Here is an 18,543-nt window from a genome sequence, read left to right on the forward strand (position 1 = left end):
TGGGGCATAACAATATTCCAGCAAAAGTACTGAAGACCTGTGCTCCAGAATTAGTGCTCTTAGCCAGGCTATTTTAATTCAGCTGCAACACTGGCTTCTACCCACCAATGTGGAAATTTGCCTACGTATGTCCTGTACACAAAAGGCAAGACAAATCCAACCCTGCCAATTACTCCCCCATCAGTCTACTCTTGATCATCGCCAAATTGTTGGAAAGTGCGGTCAGCAGTGGTATCAAGCAGCATTTACTCAATAATAACCTGCTCATGGATGCTCAGTTTGCATTACACCAATACCACTCAGCTTCTGACCTCAGGTTTGGTTCAAATATAGACAACCAAACTGAATCCCAGTGGTGAGGTGAGAGTGAATGCTCTTGAGGCAGCATTTGACCAAGTGTGCAATCAAGGAGCCCTGGAAAAACTAATGTCAATGGGAACCAGGAAGAAAATTTCACTGGTTGGAATCATGCCTAATACAAAGGAGGTTAATCATCTCAGTCCCAGGATAGCACTGTATAAAACAAATTATTTGGTCACTATCACATTGCAGTTTTTGGGACCTTGCTGTGCACAAGTTGGTTGCAGAACAAGTGATTACATCTGTCCTAGGCCCAAACAGTGGTTTCATAAATGACCTTCCCGCCAGCATAAGGTTAGAAATGAGGCTATTTGCGATGACCGCACAATTTTGGGTACCACTTGCCTCAAATACTGAATTCCGTCCATGAGTAAATGTAGCAAGACCTGACCAATATTCAGGCTTGGGCTGATAAGTGGCAAGTAACCTTCGCGACTCTCAAGTGCCAGACAATGACCATCTCCAAGACGAAGAATCTAATCATTACCTCTTGACATTCAATGGCATCACCATCACTGAATCCCCCATTATCAATATCCTGAGGTTATCACTGACCAGAAATAGAACTGGACTAGCCTGGCTACAAGACCAGGTCAGAGGCTGGGAATTCTGCAGACAGTAACTCACTCCTGACTCCCCAAAGCCTGTCCATCATCTACAAGGTACAAGTTGGGAGTGCAATGAAATAATCTTCACTTGCCTGGATGGTATTATGTAATTGGCAGGGTTGGATTTGTTTTGCCTGTTGTGTACAGCTGTGGTGAATTGTACATGGTATACACACTGCTATCACAATGTGTCAGTGATGAAGGGAGTGAAAGTTTAAGGTGGTGGATGAGGTGTCAATCAAGCATGCTGCTTTGTCCTGGATGGCATTAGTTTCATGTGTTTTTGGAGCTGCATTCATCCATCAACGTCATTGGGTCAAAATCCTGGAACTCCCTCCCTAACAGCATTGTGGATGTACCTACAATACATACCCAGCAGTGTTTCAAGGAGACAGCTCACCACCATCTTCAAGGTCAATTAGGAATGTGCAATAAGTACTGGCCTAGCCAACAATGCCTACATCCCATGAGCGTGAAAAAAAAACATTTGTACCATTTCTCCAGATACCTTTAAATCATTTGTTAAAATTACAATAATTGGTGGAACCTCAGCAGCATTTCTCCCCTCTTAAGGCAAGAGAAAATCTAAAGACAGAACACAATGAAGTCTGGAACAAGGAAAGGCCCATCAAACCTAATGCTTCTACAGACCATGTATAATTTGCACTGCCATATATCTTGCTTAATTAGCCAAATATAAAGTTATGTTAAATATCTGCTTGATAAAATCCCATTAATTTCATTTTTCAACACTGACCAAAAGTCATTTGTAGCCTTCTCTATGTAGCAGGATAGGCACTGGTATGTTTCATGCAGTATTTGATAATTTGCCTATTCTTAGACCTGCATGATCAAACATATTAATAAATTTCTAGAATGGGGGTGTAAATGGTGACTGAATTTGAATATAGACAATTGCAAGTTATTGCATCTTGTTGGAGGTAGGAGGAGATAACCTAGTCATTGGAAGACAAAATTCCAATTGGTGAATTGGTTGTGGACACATACATGTCTGTTCACTGAGCAAGGAAGAAAGAAAAATAGAGAACTTGCACATAGATAAACCCTTTGATGATCTCAGAATATTCCAAAGAACTTTAACCAATTAAGTACATTTGAAATGTAATCACTGTTGTTCTACAGCCAACTTGTGCACACAAGAACCTAGAAACAGTAATGTGATAATGACCAAATAATCTTTTTTTTTAAGAGAGAAACAAATATTAGCAAGGAGACGCGATTGCTTCACTGGCAGATTCCTGGTCCAGAAGGTACTGCCCAAAAGGATAGCGGAGGCAGCTTTAATAGAAACTTTCCAAAGGAAATTGAATAAATACTTGAAAAGGTAAAAGCACAGGACTACATGGTAGGGGCAGCAGAATGGAACTAATTTCATGGTACTGCAGTGAATTGGTACAGGCACGATGGTCCTTCTTCGGCACTATATCATTCAATTATAAAAAACATACTCAGAATATTTCAAAATTTATAATCAAATGCCCTTGAGGTACAACCCAGTGTCTTACTGTTCAGAGTTTCATATTATCACGAAAGTTCTGAATCACCATTTCCTTTACTGTCTTAATTCAAAATACTGTCTAATATAACCAAGATATGTACTTTTTAAAAGTTTATTTATTGTCACAAGTAGGCTTACATTAACAACGCACTAAAGTTACTATGAAAGTCTCCTGTTCGCCACACTCTGGCGCCTGTCCGGGTACACAGAGAATTTAGCATAGCCAATACACCTAACCAGCACGTCTTTCAAACTGTGGGAAGAAACAGCAGCACCAGGAGAATAGCCACGCAGACACAGGGAGACCGTGCAGACTACACACAGACAGTGACCTAGCTGGCAATTGAACCCAGCGCTGTGAGGCAGCAGCGCTGATTAACTATTGTACCGCCATGCTGTCCGACTTCAACATTTAGCTTGAGATCCTACACCAGCAGATCATACTGGATTTATCCCGATTCTTTATAAGAATACTCACTTTTGCTGTTGGTGTGTGCTCCGAGTTTGGTAACTATTGGAATAGCGGAGCGACTTTTCCTGCTCTTTGTTTACACTGGTAGCCAACACCTGAAGCCTGAATCTGAGAGAGGGTGTTTAGAAGGCACATTTATACAAGCAAAACAACAGGTTAACTGAAAGATAAACAAAACATTGTCCATGTAACTACAAATGCAGAATAAATAGTAACAAGAAACATTGTCAATAACATTGGGGTCCAGTAAAAATGATACAATATTAATAGCACCTCACTGCCAGTTGTAGCTAGTCTATGTGTCTGGTTACCAGGGAGATGCAACCAAAGCAGTGTCTATGCTTCCCCCTCCTGGGCTAGCGCAGAGTGCAGCAGCTTTTTCTCTGTCTGGTCCAATGTGCTTCTTACACTGGCACCTCCTCTTACACTTGTAGCATTTAATACAATGGCTGCACCCCCTTATAATGACTGTTCATCCGACACTGAAATCACCAGTTACCCTTCCCTCTCATATGCATTGCTCCGTATGTTTGACTGGTGAATGAATACAGCTCCACCAGTAAGCTGTGCTTATCTGCGGGGTGTTAGCATGTAAACTGGATCACAAGATCAAGTGTTTAGGTGAAAATACATGAATTTTAATGAAACTACAAAATTGAGCAGTACAATAAGCAATAAAAAAATTACCACACCCGCACGAGCAGCACAGTGGCACTGCTGCTTCACAGTGCCAGGTACCCGGGTTCAATTCTCAACTTGGGTCACTGTCTGTGTGGAATCTGAACGTTCCCCATGTCTGCATGGATTTCCTCCGGGTGCTTCAGTTTCCTCCCACTGTCCAAAAGACGTGCTGGTTAGATGCATTGGCCATACTAAATTCTCCCTCAGTGTACTGAATCAGGGGCTGGCGGGTGGCGCGTAGGGGATTTTCACAATAACCTCATTGCAGTGTTACTTGTGACTAATAATTAATAAACAAATGGAAACTAACTCCTTGCCACAAGAGGGCAATAACATATAATTGCATGTAACAGTTACAGTTTCTCCTGTTGTATTCCAAGATTATTTACATTCCTTCCCCCAGAGTGAATATTTTGCCTTCGCTCCCTGCGAGTCTCACCAGTTGCTGTGTGAGATTCCGCTGATAGCTCAGTGTCCTCTTCAAGCTACTCATTGTAGCTGGGTTTACAAAGGTCACCTATAGAACTTAGACAAATGCTGCCCTTTGTAGGTGCAATTCAAGACTTTGGCCTGGCTTTTCACTCCAGATGTGAGCGCGCAGAATTAGAACATCTTCTGTCTAGCCATACCCACCTCCAGAAAAGTGCCCCATATAGTGGGATTTTCATTCCAGGGCAGGGCTCAGATGTGTGCTAGAGATGGACTTGCTATCCCAGCAGCAGACTGGAGGCAGCCACAGAGGTTGTTGACTATTAAAGCAAACTGGTTAAATGACTTGCCTCAGTTCTCTGGGATCTAGATCTTCGAGCCCACACCCCTCCCACCCTATTATACCCTTTCCAAACTAACTCATGCCAACACATGCAACTCCATCCACCCCAATGACCCCCTCATACTCTTTTTGCTGACACAAACCCCTCTACTCATCCCCTTGGCCCCTTATAGCCTTTATTTCAACCCAGGCTCCCCATTCATCTTCATGGCTCCCTGTGCCAATCCAAGTTCTCCACTCAACCACAAGGCTTCTTACAGCCTTTTAGTGCCAACCCATGTCCCCTACCCACCATCCTTTATCTTTATACCCACCTTGTCAACTCAACTAGTGTCCACCACAGGCATAACTCAGGAGCCATAGTAAGATTAACTAAAATAAAGTCGTAAGTATCCATTACAGACTTATATATAAAAATACACACTTCCAGAAAAAGTTGATTCAATTCATTTACATCTTAAGTATTTAATCGCCTGCAAAAAATTGCATTCATAACCCTGCAAAGACAGTTATCCTTTAATAACCACTTTGAGCTGTCAGTCAGATTGTGAACTTCTAGCCTATCACTGTGAAAATGATAGGCTGTGATACAACTACAATGATGGCATCTAAGATATGTCAACAAACAACTGAAACTGAAAGCACAATTCTTTTCCAGATCAGTTTTCTTTAAAAAAAGTTCAAGGGCAGGGAATTTGGAAAATTGACAGTTCATAAGACCATCTTTCCAATGAAAATAGAGTCTACTTAAATAGTCCTTCTGAGTCCATGGCTCTCCCTACTGGCAAATATAGGGTATATATTGGAAGTTATGGTATGACTTAGGGATTCATATTGCCAGGACGACTTTGGATAAACTGTGGCAGACTCAATGAAAACTTAAGCATTCGAGTCCAATTGTAGAGAGAAACATTGCTGAAGCAGGCAACACTTAAAATTAGAATGCTTCAATATTTTAGGGAAGTAAGAAGACTCGGCTCAGAAAAGTAAATGAAAATCAACTTGGAAACCCTTCTACAAATTCAAAAGCAATTCACTCACACTTCACTTGGGATATAAGTGCACCATGAAAATAGAAGTTATTTTTACCCAATGAATAAAACTACTACATCGGAACAGGACAAGGCCATTCAATCCCTTGAGCCTATCACATCATTTAGATTGTGTCTGATCTATTCCTCAATTACATTCACTTTTTTTTTATTCATACATGGGACATGGGTATCGTTGGCTGGCCAGCATTTACAGATGTGGAGATGGGGTTGGACTGGGGTAAACGCAGTAAGAAGTCTCACAACACCAGGTTAAATAAACCTGTTGGACTTTAACCTGGTGTTGTGAGACTTCTTGCAGCATTTACTGCCCATCCCTAATTGCCCAAGGGCAGTTTAGTCGGCCAAATTGTTAGGGTCTGGAATCACATGTAGGCCAGACCAGGTAAGGACAGCAGATTTCCTTCCCTCAAGGACATTAGTGAATCAGATGGGTTTTTCTAACAAGTGACAATGGTTTCATGGTTGTCAGTAGACCCTTAATTACAGATATTTTTTACTGAATTCAAATTCCACCATCTGCCATGGCAGAATTTGAACCCGAGTCCTCGGGAAATTACCTGAGTTTCTGGTTAATAGTCCAGCAAAAATACCACTAGGCCATTGCCTCCTGCCTCCATAAACTTTAATAAACTTTCCCACTAAAAAAAAATTGATTTCAGTCTTGAAAGTTTCCATTATCCACAGCCTTGTGGAGCAGTTAAATTTCCCACTGTGCACTGCCCAAAAAAGCATTTAGCATTTTCACTCCTCAATTGCTTAGCTCCAGTTTTCAGATAATTGCTCCTTGCTCACTTCAGCTCCTCTGCCATTAGTCAGATGTTTACAGCATGGAAACAGGCCACTCGTTCCAATTTGTCCATGTCGCCCCTTTTTTTAAACCACTATATTAGTCCCATATCTCTCTATACCCATCTTACTCATGTAACTGTCTAAATGCTTTTTTGAAAGGTAAAATTGGACCCGCCTCTACTACTACTTCTGGCAGCTTGTTCCAGACACTCACTACCCTGTGTGTGGAAAAAAATTGCCCCTCTGGACCCTTTCGTATCTCTCCCCTTTCACCTTAAAGCTATGCCCTCTCTAGTTTTAGACTCCCCTACTTTTGGGAAAAAATATTGACTATTTAGCTGATCTATGTCCCTCATTATTCTATAGACCTATTTTAAAACACTGATTTGATCATCCCTCAACTACCTAACCGCAAAGGAATACAAGTCAGAATTCTGCAACAAGCCCTCGTTACTTTAGCTTTTACTTGCTGGTATAATTCTCCTGAATATGCCCAGTGTCCCATCAATGCCAAATATACCCTTACTGAGACGCGCTGCTGAAACGCAGAATGCATTACTGCAGATGGGTTTGATCAAAGCTCCATTGAAGCATTTCAATTAAATTGCTTGCAGATTGAGGTCAATATTCCATCATCCTGTCAAATTACCTTTTTGTACCTTTGTTCATTTGTGTGGGTAGATATTCAAATCCCTTTGCTCCCTCACAAATTCTGGACTCTCATCATGAATAAAATGTTCACATTTTTCCAGATCAAAAGTGGCCACATGCTTCCTCATATTGATTTCCACCTACCATAGCTTCACTCACTCAGTTACGCAATTGAAATTTCAGCAAATGTGCACATTTAAATAGTTATTTCCACTTTGGTACAACTTCCCCCAGGGTGTTAATTGATTGAAACTCTGCTGTTCATCTAATTCATGATATTTGCAGTTTTGCCACTGGCTCAAATATACACAGTCTTCTACCTTTATGTAATTTTGTTATAAGAAATACATATACATTAGAATTATTTAAATAGTTTACTTATAAAATTGCTGTTCATGTATTCAAAACAATTGCAAGCAGCCAGTATGTAATTTTTTCCATTTCCATTACTTGCAACGACAGAGGGGGCAAGGGGAGAAGCTGCCTAAGAATGCAGCACAAACAGTGGTGTCCCAGGGACACAGCCAGAGTAGTGATGAACTGGGAATCTTAGACATGTTACTGTTTTTTTTGCACCATTTGTAACCTTTTTTTTGAATCTAATACTTGCTGAGCGAGCGATGGATGGGATTTGTTGCTGATTCTTATGTTTCAAATGGAATTGTTGGACTTTCAAAATGGTCTCTTAAAATATTCCCCAATATTCATTTACCTCCATACCTTTTAGGCTATTTCCCTAATGAACATTAGCCAATTCTTCCCTTTTACCTGTCAAGCAGACAATTACTCATGTTTGCAATGGGAGTGTGCATCTTCCAAACTTCACATTGAATTCAGTTGTATTAGGATCACTGCTTCCCATTATTTAAAAATTTAAAATCGATTCCAACCAAGAGGTCAGCGCTTCCCTTCTAAACCCATCGTTACAGCAGCATTATAACTCTTTCTAAATAAAATATGGATGGATCTTTGAGTCTGTTTTTCAATACAGTGCATTTTTGTTGTGCCTTTTGAATTGTTTCTTTAAACATTTTCTATCATCTATTTACCATGATATAAGTCAAATTACCCAAACAACTTCTACCAGTTCTCCTCTCATATCTGCCTGTGTTATTAGCTTTGGTTAAGTTTAAAATTCTTTTTTGTGATTGGAATATGTTGTTTTCAAATTTAATGTGAAATTTGTGAATAATGTGAAATTGAACCATTATTTCTCTTCGGTGTTCACACAGGACGATATGAATGTAGCTGAGGAGGTCACTGGGGTGAAGGGGTGTAAAATAGAAAGTATTGTAGTTGATACAGAGGATGTGTTGGATATTCTAGAAGGGTTGAAAATAGATAAGTCCCCTGGTCCTGACGGGATTTACCCTAGGATTCTATGGGAGGCAAGAGAGGTGATTGCAGAGCCACTGGCTCTGATCTTCAGGTCGTCATTGGTCTCTGGTATAGTACCGGATGATTGGAGGACAGCGAATGTTGTCCCATTGTTTAAGAAGGGGAGCAGAGACTTCCCTGGGAATTATAGACCAGTGAGTCTTACTTCTGTAGTGGGCAAGGTTTTAGAAAGAATTATTAGGGATAGGATTTATAGTTATCTGGAGAGTAATGAATTGATTAGAGATAGTCAGCATGGTTTTGTAGCGGGAAGGTCGTGCCTTACTAACCTTATTGAGTTCTTTGAGAAGGTGACCAAAGAGGTGGATAGGGGTAAGGCAGTAGATGTGGTATATATGGATTTTAGTAAGGCGTTTGATAAGGTTCACCATGGTATGCTTCTGCAGAAAATGCAGATGTATGGGATTGGTGGTAATTTAGGTACTTGGATCAGGAATTGGTTAGCAGATAGGAGACAGAGGGTGGTGGTTGATGGTAATTATTCATCATGGAGTTCGGTTACGAGTGGTGTGCCTCAGGGATCTGTTTTGGGGCCACTGCTGTTCGTAATCTTTATTAATGATCTGGATGAGGGTATAGTTGGGTGGATTAGTAAGTTTGCTGATGACACCAAAGTCGGAGGTGTGGTAGATTGTGAGGAAGGGTGTCGAAGTTTGCAGGGTGACTTGGACAGGTTGCAGAGCTGGGCCGCGAGGTGGCGGATGGAGTTTAATGCGGAGAAGTGTGAGGTAATCCATTTCGGTAGGAATAACAGATGTGTTGAGTATAGGGCTAACGGGAGGACTTTGAATAGAGTGGAGGAGCAGAGGGATCTAGGTGTATGTGTACATAGATCCCTGAAAGTTGGGAATCAAGTAGATAAGGTTGTTAAGAAGGCGTACGGTGTCTTGGCGTTTATTGGTAGGGGGATTGAATTTAGGAGTCGCAGCGTCATGTTGCAACTGTACACAACTCTGGTGCGGCCGCACTTGGAGTACTGTGTGCAGTTCTGGTCCCCACATTACAGGAAGGATGTGGAGGCTTTGGAGAGGGTGCAGAGGAGGTTTACCAGGATGTTGCCTGGTATGCAGGGGAGGTCCTATGAGGAGAGACTGAGGGATTTGGGGTTGTTTTCACTGGAAAGAAGGCGGCTAAGAGGGGATCTTATAGAAACATATAAGATGATTAGAGGTTTAGATAGGGTGGATGGTGATAGCCTGTTTCCTCGGATGGAGAAATCTAGCACGAGGGGGCATGGCTTTAAATTAAGGGGGGGTAGTTATAGGACGGATGTCAGGGGCAGGTTCTTTACCCAGAGGGTGGTGAGGGACTGGAATGCCCTGCCTGCTGCAGTTGTAAATGCGCCTAGTTTGGGGGCGTTTAAGAGATTGGTGGATAGGTTTATGGACGAAAAAGGAGTGGTTTAGATTAGTGGGTCAATGTTTTTTTTTAAAAATAAGACTGGTCGGCGCAACATTGTGGGCCGAAGGGCCTGTTCCGCGCTGTAATGTTCTATGTTCTATGTTCTATGTTCTATTTAACGGTACTATGAGCACTATTTCCCAGAGGATCTTTTACAATGATATTAGACATTAATCCTGTCTCATTGCACAATATTAGGCCTGAAGTAGCTAGTTGGTTCAGTGACATATTGGTCCAGGAAACTATCACAAAAGCATCTTACATGTCCATCACTTTACACAGATAGACAGATGCCAATGATGAGGGTACAGCATAATTTGCCATTTCCAATAGTTTGCTTTCTGTCAGAGATAATTCTGCATTACACTCGCAATATAATGTTTCTTTGCATATTTAGTTGCATTTCCTATAAGATGTCAACTTTATTTGTGCAGCGATAGGCAGCTGGCATTGTCAAAAATGCAGATTTAGAAGGTAAAAATATGTTTGGGTGAAATATCTTGGAAACGTCACAGTGATATAATATAACTCAAACACCCCAATCGGTCTAAAACTTTCAGGCTACAATTTGGAATTGAACAATCCAACTTATATTTTCATATCACATTAATTCAGTATGTGTACGTAAGAGTTCATAGAATTATAGACAAACCAATTTCTGGAACTGTCTACTTAGAAACGCCATAACTTACTTCTACCTCACAAAATGCACAGGTAATTTTGCATTACATTTCTTTGGTGGAATTCTCCAGCGGGTTCAATGTTGGTCGGTAGGGAAGAGATTCACACAGGCATGAAGATACCATGGGACCTTCCACTAGTGCTCACTAATGGTAGAACAGGAAGCCCACTAAAGACCAGCATGAAATTGATTTGCACCCTGCTAATGGGATGCAGACGAAGCAACGACCACCCATGCCCGATTCTTTGCAATGCCAACAGGAAAACACACTGGTGCAAAAGAATTCTGGTACAACGCTTGCAGATGCTGGGACTCACCTGAACAATACCCACAGTTGCCTACAGAATTCAAGATAGAGACTGCTAGTAATCCCGGAACACCTCAGCAATGTGGGGGGAACATCAACAGGAGAGTCTTCCAAATTTGGTGTCCTTGAGGAGATCCATTCTCAGCCTTAATGTTCCTGGGGATCCATCTTCCTTTTGAGGGAGATCTATATTCAACAGTGGGTCAGTGAAGTTGCGTGCCTTTCCAATATGGTGCCTGAATAGTATGGCGACTATGCATCATCAGACCTGCCCTGCCACGGAAATGGTGCAAAACACCCAGTTGCATAATTAATGAGGTCATGGCCAGAAGATACGGCATGTTTTCTCCGAGGCTTCTGCAACGGAAAACACGCCATGTCCCCGGCTCCGCCACGGGACTTTGTCCCAAATGGGAGAATTCCACCCCTTGTTTGCAAATAAACAAATGCATTAATCCAAAATTCCAATAAAATTTATTAATCAGCCTCATGGGAGACAAATGAAAAAGAATAGTACTTCAAACATGTTTTTCATTCTTTACAATAGATCTATCTTAATTATAAGCAAAAATATTGTGCAATCAAAGGAGTTTAAAAGAATACAAACCAAACAGCTTCCATACATATAACACTAAATTTTAACAGCTAAAAGATACGTGAAATTTTATAAAGCAACTGCAAATTGAAATTTATATAATTCATATATTTTTATTAAAATCTCAAAAAATAACTTGTAGGCTTCCAGCTTCAGTTTTCACTCTAACCATTAAATTCTTACAAACCACAAACATAAAGTTAATGCTTTACACCTGAGAGATGAGCAATATCAATACAGTAGCAACATTTTGGGTACCTTTCCTTTGTTTTGCAACTTTATGAATATGGCTTCAATTTAAGGTGACACACAGATTGGGTAAACTATTTACTTTGCATTTCTAGGTTTTCCATGAAAAACAACTTCAACAATTAGAAAGTAAGTTTTGGAAATTTGCTTGTTAATTATAAAGCAAAGAAAGTGTTCACTTGATGGTTAAAAAGAAGAATGGGAATAAAGGTCAATGCACAAACTACTTGCGCCATTGATGCACTTTTGTGGATTAATTTCTTGTGAAGCAGTATCATTTGTGCAGGTGCTTTCATTTCCCTCAGACGGCTTACTGAGAACACGGTTCTTTGCGTTACTTGCAACCAGCTGGACTGGTCAGTTAACATCCCATTTATCATTTCTTAATCCACATTATTGGCAGTACCTGAGGTTAATAAATGAACTGAACATGAGCATTAGCTACATTCTTTACGTACTATTTAGATCATTCGCACTGTTTAAAGGCAATGCCTAAAAGCTATATTGTGCAAATTAATTTTGCATTTTTTGACAATTATTTTTTAAGATATTCATTTCAGTACATTCTGATTGATGGTACAGAAGTAGCTATTGTTTAAATAAAAGACTATCCTGTTAAGTGTTGATTGTGCATTGTACAAGGCCAATCTCCAGTTACACTTCAAACACAAATCTGCCAAATAGATATAGATGGCCTTCAGTAACAAATAGCACTAATTCGTTTGAATACATCCGATGACAGCATACCTCATGGTAGCAAAGCTCAATAGGTCATCACAAGTTGCAAATAAAAAAAAACTGGCATTGTAAAGTCAGAGCTTCACAGTTTTTCATAATATATAGTCTATAGCATTTTTAAAAAAATGTACATCAGTCAGTGCAGACTGCATGCAGCAGATGATGGAAAACTAATTAAAATGTATAAAAGCTAAGGCTGCTAGTTTGTGATAACTGGATTAAGACAATTTGTTGTTTTGTGCAATTCTAGAATTTTCTTTTAAAAGTCATATTGGTGATGACATTCTTTTCTGCCAAAACAGTGGCCTCAATAAGGATGTAGCAATTCGAGTTATATGGGTTCATGTAACAGGTATGTCTAATGCAGTCCGGGGAAATACACCATACACTATATATTATGACTGTTTTTGTGCTGTAGTCATGACCATGCTTTCCAAAGGATTGAGTATCCACTTTGCAGTAGGCGTTATAATTATAACGGACAACTTCAATATGCCACACAAAACACTGTACACCAAGTCTAATACCTAATGAAAAATAAACACCCTTTACTATAGAGCGCATGGTAAAATAAAGTTAAATTGGTAAGCTGAACATTCTGTCTTTATGCTACATGGTACACATTCTTAACCTCCCCACTCACATGCTAAATGGTTAAAACCAGGAACTCATTCATGACCATTTTGCTTATTTTGTTTCTGCAAATACATTCACCCATCACCAGATTCCCAGAGTTGGTCTGCAGCTCCTCATAATTACAATTAAAATTCAATGATTGAACAAACAGTAACAGTTACCCTGAGCTAACTACAACCCTCCAATAGTGCAAACTGATGTTATTGTGAGTGACAACTGACATTATCCTGTTTTATACTACTGCAATTTAGCATCACTTAGCACAGAGGTGTATTTAATTTATTGAAGAGAAAATAGAAAACAAGTCCTATAGCCACACTTCCAGATTTTTCAAATTTTTGTCCATCCATTGAATGTTCAGGCGAATTATCTCAAGCGCCTCTTGGACAGCCCGCAACTGCAAACCCTTGTCCATCAGTGAATCAAAAAATGTTTGAACCTGTAATTAAAAGAAATTAGTTGCTTTTTTTAAAAAATGGGAAATAAAAAACAAAGTCCTTGGTTAAAAGATAAACACAGGGCAACTTTTTTTTGTGGCATTTGCTTGTGTTCACACCTTCTACTTAGATTTACTCCATAAAGTTTCATAAACTGCTCTAAGTAGTTATCCATTGATAATCTCAGAACACAAGCATTAAGAGCAGCAGTCGTCCATTTGGCTCATTGAGTCTACTCCACCATTCAATACAATCTTGAACGATGGAGTAGACTGATCTTGGGCTTCAACTTCATTTTCCCTGCCCATTCGCCATATCACTTGATTCCATGAGAGATCAAAAATCTATCTATTCCAGCCTTAAGCATATTCAATGAGTTGCATCCATAACCCTCTAGATACAGAATACCAAAGGCTTACCATTCTTTAAGAAAAGCAAGTTCTCCTCATCTCAGTTCTAAAGGATGAGCTCCTTATCCTGAGTCTGTGCCCACATGTTTAGATTCCCCTGACTTGTACCCACCCCGTCAGACCCCTTCAGAATTTTGCAGGTTGCAATGAAATCATCTCTCATTCTTCTAAACTCTAGAGAACATAGACAAAATTACTCAGCTTCTCACAATAGGACAGCCCCTTCATAGCAAGTGAACCCTTGCTGTACTAGCTCCAATGCAAGTATATCCTTTCTTGAACATGGAGAATAAAACCGAACATGGTACTCTAGCTGTGGTCTCACCAAAACGTTGTACAACTGCAGCCAGGTTCTTTATTTCTGAATTCTGGTCCCTTGTAATAAAGGCCAACATGCCATTTGCCTCTAATTGCTTGCTACACATGTATGTTAACTTTATGCTCCTTACATGAACACACTTTAGTCTCTCTGAACATTTTTAAGTTAGACGAGAAAAGTATTTTACTTCTCTATTATTACAATCAAAATGAGTAACTTTCACATTTCCCCACATTATACTCCAACAGTGATATTAAACAGATCCCCGTGATAGCTTGAATGACCTCCATCTCCCATCCTGTTGCCCGCTCACTTAACCTACGTATATCGCTTTGCAGCCTCGTGTCCTCCATGCAGCTTATCTTTCCATCCAGCTTTGTATCATCAGTAAAGCCACTAATATAGGTGATAAATAGCTGAGTTCCCAACACTGGCCCATGCTGCTCTCCACTATTCACTGCCTGCCAATTTGAAAAAGCCCCATTTATGCCCATTCTTTGCTTTCTGTCTGTTAAGCAACCTTCCATCTATCTATTACTGCCAACTCCATGAACCTTTATCTTGCCTATTAATCTTTTGCATGGTACCTTATTGAAAGCCGTTTGAAAATCCAGGCATACAACACTTCACAAACTGTCTATTTAAGCTTACAAGAGATAAACAGATAGGAGGGAAAAGTCCACAAGTCATCACAGCACAGCCAATTGAATTCATACAACTTCTCTAAGAAATGCTTGTAATCCCTGTATAATTAAGATGGCACTGACCTCAGACTCATGGCTCTTTGTTGAAAACTGTGATGTTGTCTTAATAATAATGGCTTGAATAGGAAATGATCCAAGGTGAAACCTAATAATGAGTTTGCAAAATTAAACATTTTTAAACAATAACATTACAATATGTTCAATAGAAACAATACTTCTAACAAACTTTGATCAACTTAAAAGAGCATGCCATTATGCAACATCTTTAACACAAGAAAACACAACATTTTAAAGGTTCCACGAGAAAGGCCACAAGGAGAAGATAAGTGCCGACGCAAATGAGAAGATATCAGAGGAGTGACCGAAGGTTTGGTCGGAGAGAGAATATAGGTCAACTGAGACTTGGGCAGCAGGTGAGCAGGACTAGGTGAAAAAGAATACGAGCAGTAGAGTTTAGCATAAGCTAAAGTTTACAGACATTGGAAGGAAGCTCTGGGAGAGTACTGCATTGAATGCAGTTTGGAGATAACAATAAAAAAGTGGAAGGCCACTGCTACAGCTCAGGTAAAAGGTGGGTAACGTTACAGAGCTGAAAGAAGGCAGCATGGTGATGGTGATATATTATAATACACAGATGGTGCTGACCTGATACAATGGCTGCAAAGGGAGATAGGAGCAGTGGCAAAACATGTGAAATTTGTGGAGAATAAAACTTTGGTCTTCCCAGGATTAACGGGGGTGGGGGGAGGGGGGTCTTGCAGTTTATCCAGGGTTGGTTGTCAGACAAGCAATCAGAAAACAAGGCGGTGGAAGGGTCAAGAGAGGCTCGAAATAGAACTGACTGTCCTCAAGTGTGCCTATGGATCTAATGTCATGGCTTTGATTTTAAATTCAAGTCTGGGCAGGGAGGACAGGGGCTGTTAAAATGGAATAGGCAACCTAACTATTCCTTTTCCACTTGATCTGATCGACTGTATTTTTAAAATCAGTTGGTTATCAACGTCTCTTGAACTTGCTATGTGCCAGCTGTGTACACTCGGCCTGCCTGTTCAGAGCTGTGAACAATGTGTCACGTTCTGACATTTACTACTGAAAAGCCTGTAACAGCCCCACCTACTAGTGTAATAGGTACTGCAGTTCAGTACTGAGTTTTACAATGCATCTTATCATTTAAACACCGGCCAAAGGCCAGAGTGGAAGCAATAATAGAAGAAACAAAACTATTCTCCAAATTCAAAATCATATGCATGAGAAATAAGAATTATTTCTAGCAAATATCATTTTGGGAACACAGTAAAGCATTCACAGTCCTCAGAGCATGTATTGTTTGAGCCGCTTGATTACCTCTGGCTTAAATCATTGTTTATTGTCTAGGTTATACTTTTTAAAATAAAACAAGGACAAAGTTTATCCATGCAAGCATTATCAAAAGGGTGACTATCTATATTGAAAAATGGTCTGACAGGCATTTTCCATGATAATCAAACAGTCCAACACAATTGACGCATAATTGCATTGCCACAGTGCCTTAAAAAACTCAGCTGGAGGGAGATAGGGAATTAAATGTGTTATATTGTAAAGGATAAAAAGGGGGAAAAAAAATTCAATAAATTTAAATTTGGGTCCAACTGAATTCATCCCAAAATCAAAAGGAAATTGACTGAAGGTGGTGGTAGTGGTGTCAGAGTGAGGGAGGAGATAATATCTCCTTTGGGGTGGCACGGTAGCACAGTGGTTAGCACTGCTGCTTCACAGCTCCAGGGACCTGGGTTCGATTCCCAGCTTGGGTCACTGTCTGTGTGGAGTTTGCACATTCTCCTCGTCTGCGTGGGTTTCCACCGGGTACTCCGGTTTCCTCCCACAGTCCAAAGATGTGCGGGTTAGGTTGATTGGCCATGCTAAAAAATTGTCCCTTAGTATCCTGGGATGCATGGGTTAGAGGGATTAATGGGTAAAATATGTAGGGATATGGGGGTAGTGCCTGGGTGGGATTGTGTTCAGTGCAGACTCGATGGGCCGAAGGGCCTCTTTCTGCGCTGTAGGGTTCTATGATTCTATGATAAGTGCTGATGCCCCAGAATCTTTATTTTAAAGGTTCAACTGAGTGTGGCAGGTATACAAACTGGCCAACGTAATACGCACTTTTAAAAAGGGAGACAAAGCAAAGCCACCACAGTTAACATCGGTGGTAAGGTATTAAAAAAAATGCCTAAGAATGATACGTTCACACATTTAGATAGGGAGAACAGTCAGATGTAGATAGCAAAGATTTCAAAAGAAACCACTATACTTGCTAATCCTCTAAACTGTTTGAGGAGTTAACAGCTTTCATCTCTGAATGGAAGCATCCCTGCTGTGAAGGAGCAGAGGGATTTGGGACTACAGAATCACAAGGCATCACAATTAGCACCTCAGATTGATAAAGCCATTAAAAAAATTGTTTATTTTTTTCAAATCACAAGGTAGAAAAAGCCAAGAGGTAATGATAGGTGTATAAAGCGTTTCTTGTGCAATGCATAGCTTGTGGACTAATATGAAAATTTTCATGAAAGGATCAGATGGGACCACAATCATGCACATGTTTAAGATGAATTTTATTGCAGCAACTGAGAGAACAAAAATAAAACACAAGGAACCTACTTTTCAACTAGATCATCCCAGTTTTCCTTCACAAAATCCCATGCAGGAAGGTATCCAGCTAGGGTTCTGCTGGCAGTAGCAAGGATGAAGGGTAGTTCCTGTGTCCTTATTATACTATGGTGCAAGCTCTGGTACATTAACCTAGGAAATAAAGCATTAATACTGTGTTCAGAGTCTGCAAACAAATTCATAAAATTAAGCAATACATATTATAGAGGAATAATCCAGAGATATACAGGTTATTAAAACCAAAAGACAATTCAGAAATTCAAGCAAAACTTTTAGTCCAGAACTAATTTATTTAGTTAAGAACTTAATCCCTTAATTTTAAACATACTAGAGGAGATTTCCTCTGTGCAATTTGCAGAGGAATGCTAAACACTTTCTTTTACCTAAGCAGCTACAGTTTCTTTGCAAGAGTAACAGGGGAAATCCCCTTCCAAAAACATCTTCCTTTCCAATGACAAATGTGTCTAAGAGGATATGCAGGTCTCATCACAAATATTTTTCTAGAGTGTTGAGGATGTCACCTTTTATTGCTGGTTTTATGGCGGGGGGAAAAAGCTGCGTGTTGTTTTGTCCCTTCAAATAATTTTTATACTGTTTTGTTTACTCAGTGAATATTATTATGATTCAACATGCAGTAGTCAAATTAAACACTACTGAGGTTCATATTTATCCCACCCATTGACTATCTACACTTCCTGCTGCCTCGGCAAGCAGCCAGTATAATCAAGGGTCTTATACACCATCTTCTGCCGGGAAAAGGATACAAATGCCTGAGATCACGTACCAACCAACTCAAGAACAGCTTCTTCCCTGCTGCTGTCAGAATTTTGAATGGACTTACCCTGCGTTAAGTTGATCTTTCTCTGCACCCTATGACTGTAACATTACATTCTGCACTCTCATTTCCTTCTCTATGAACAGTATGCTTTGTCTGTATGCGTGCAAGAAACAATACTTTTCACTGTATATTAACACATGACAATACTAAAACCAAATCAAATAATACTGGCCCTTACAGACAAAGTTAATTCAGTATTTCTTAATCAAAACAAAAAGTGTTGGAAACACTGGAGGTCAATTACACTTTGAGAGAACTCATAGGAATTTGGGA

At 40.0% G+C, this 18,543-nt stretch overlaps 2 protein-coding genes across 2 annotated transcripts in view; both read right to left on the minus strand.

The window, feature by feature from the left end:
• Nucleotides 1–3,063, minus strand: part of LOC145343467 (2'-5'-oligoadenylate synthase 1-like) — a 29,804-nt gene extending 26,741 nt beyond the window's left edge. The window contains exon 1 of the mRNA XM_080189709.1: nt 2,966–3,063. The gene's annotated coding sequence lies outside the window, so the exon portion shown is untranslated. The remainder of the gene's footprint in view (nt 1–2,965) is intronic.
• An 8,089-nt stretch (nt 3,064–11,152) lies between these two features.
• Nucleotides 11,153–18,543, minus strand: part of lnpep (leucyl/cystinyl aminopeptidase) — a 100,343-nt gene continuing 92,952 nt past the window's right edge. Inside the window, exons 16-18 of the mRNA XM_080189084.1 lie at nt 17,424–17,564; nt 14,847–14,928; nt 11,153–13,352 (exon numbers count right to left, since the gene is read on the minus strand). Coding sequence (XP_080045210.1) covers nt 13,221–13,352; nt 14,847–14,928; nt 17,424–17,564 — 355 coding nt within the window. The 3' untranslated portion in view covers nt 11,153–13,220. The remainder of the gene's footprint in view (nt 13,353–14,846; nt 14,929–17,423; nt 17,565–18,543) is intronic.

Source organism: Carcharhinus amblyrhynchos, chromosome 5 (genome assembly GCF_965287045.1).
Source record: "Carcharhinus amblyrhynchos chromosome 5, sCarAmb.v2.hapA, whole genome shotgun sequence".
NCBI lineage: Eukaryota > Metazoa > Chordata > Chondrichthyes > Carcharhiniformes > Carcharhinidae > Carcharhinus > Carcharhinus amblyrhynchos.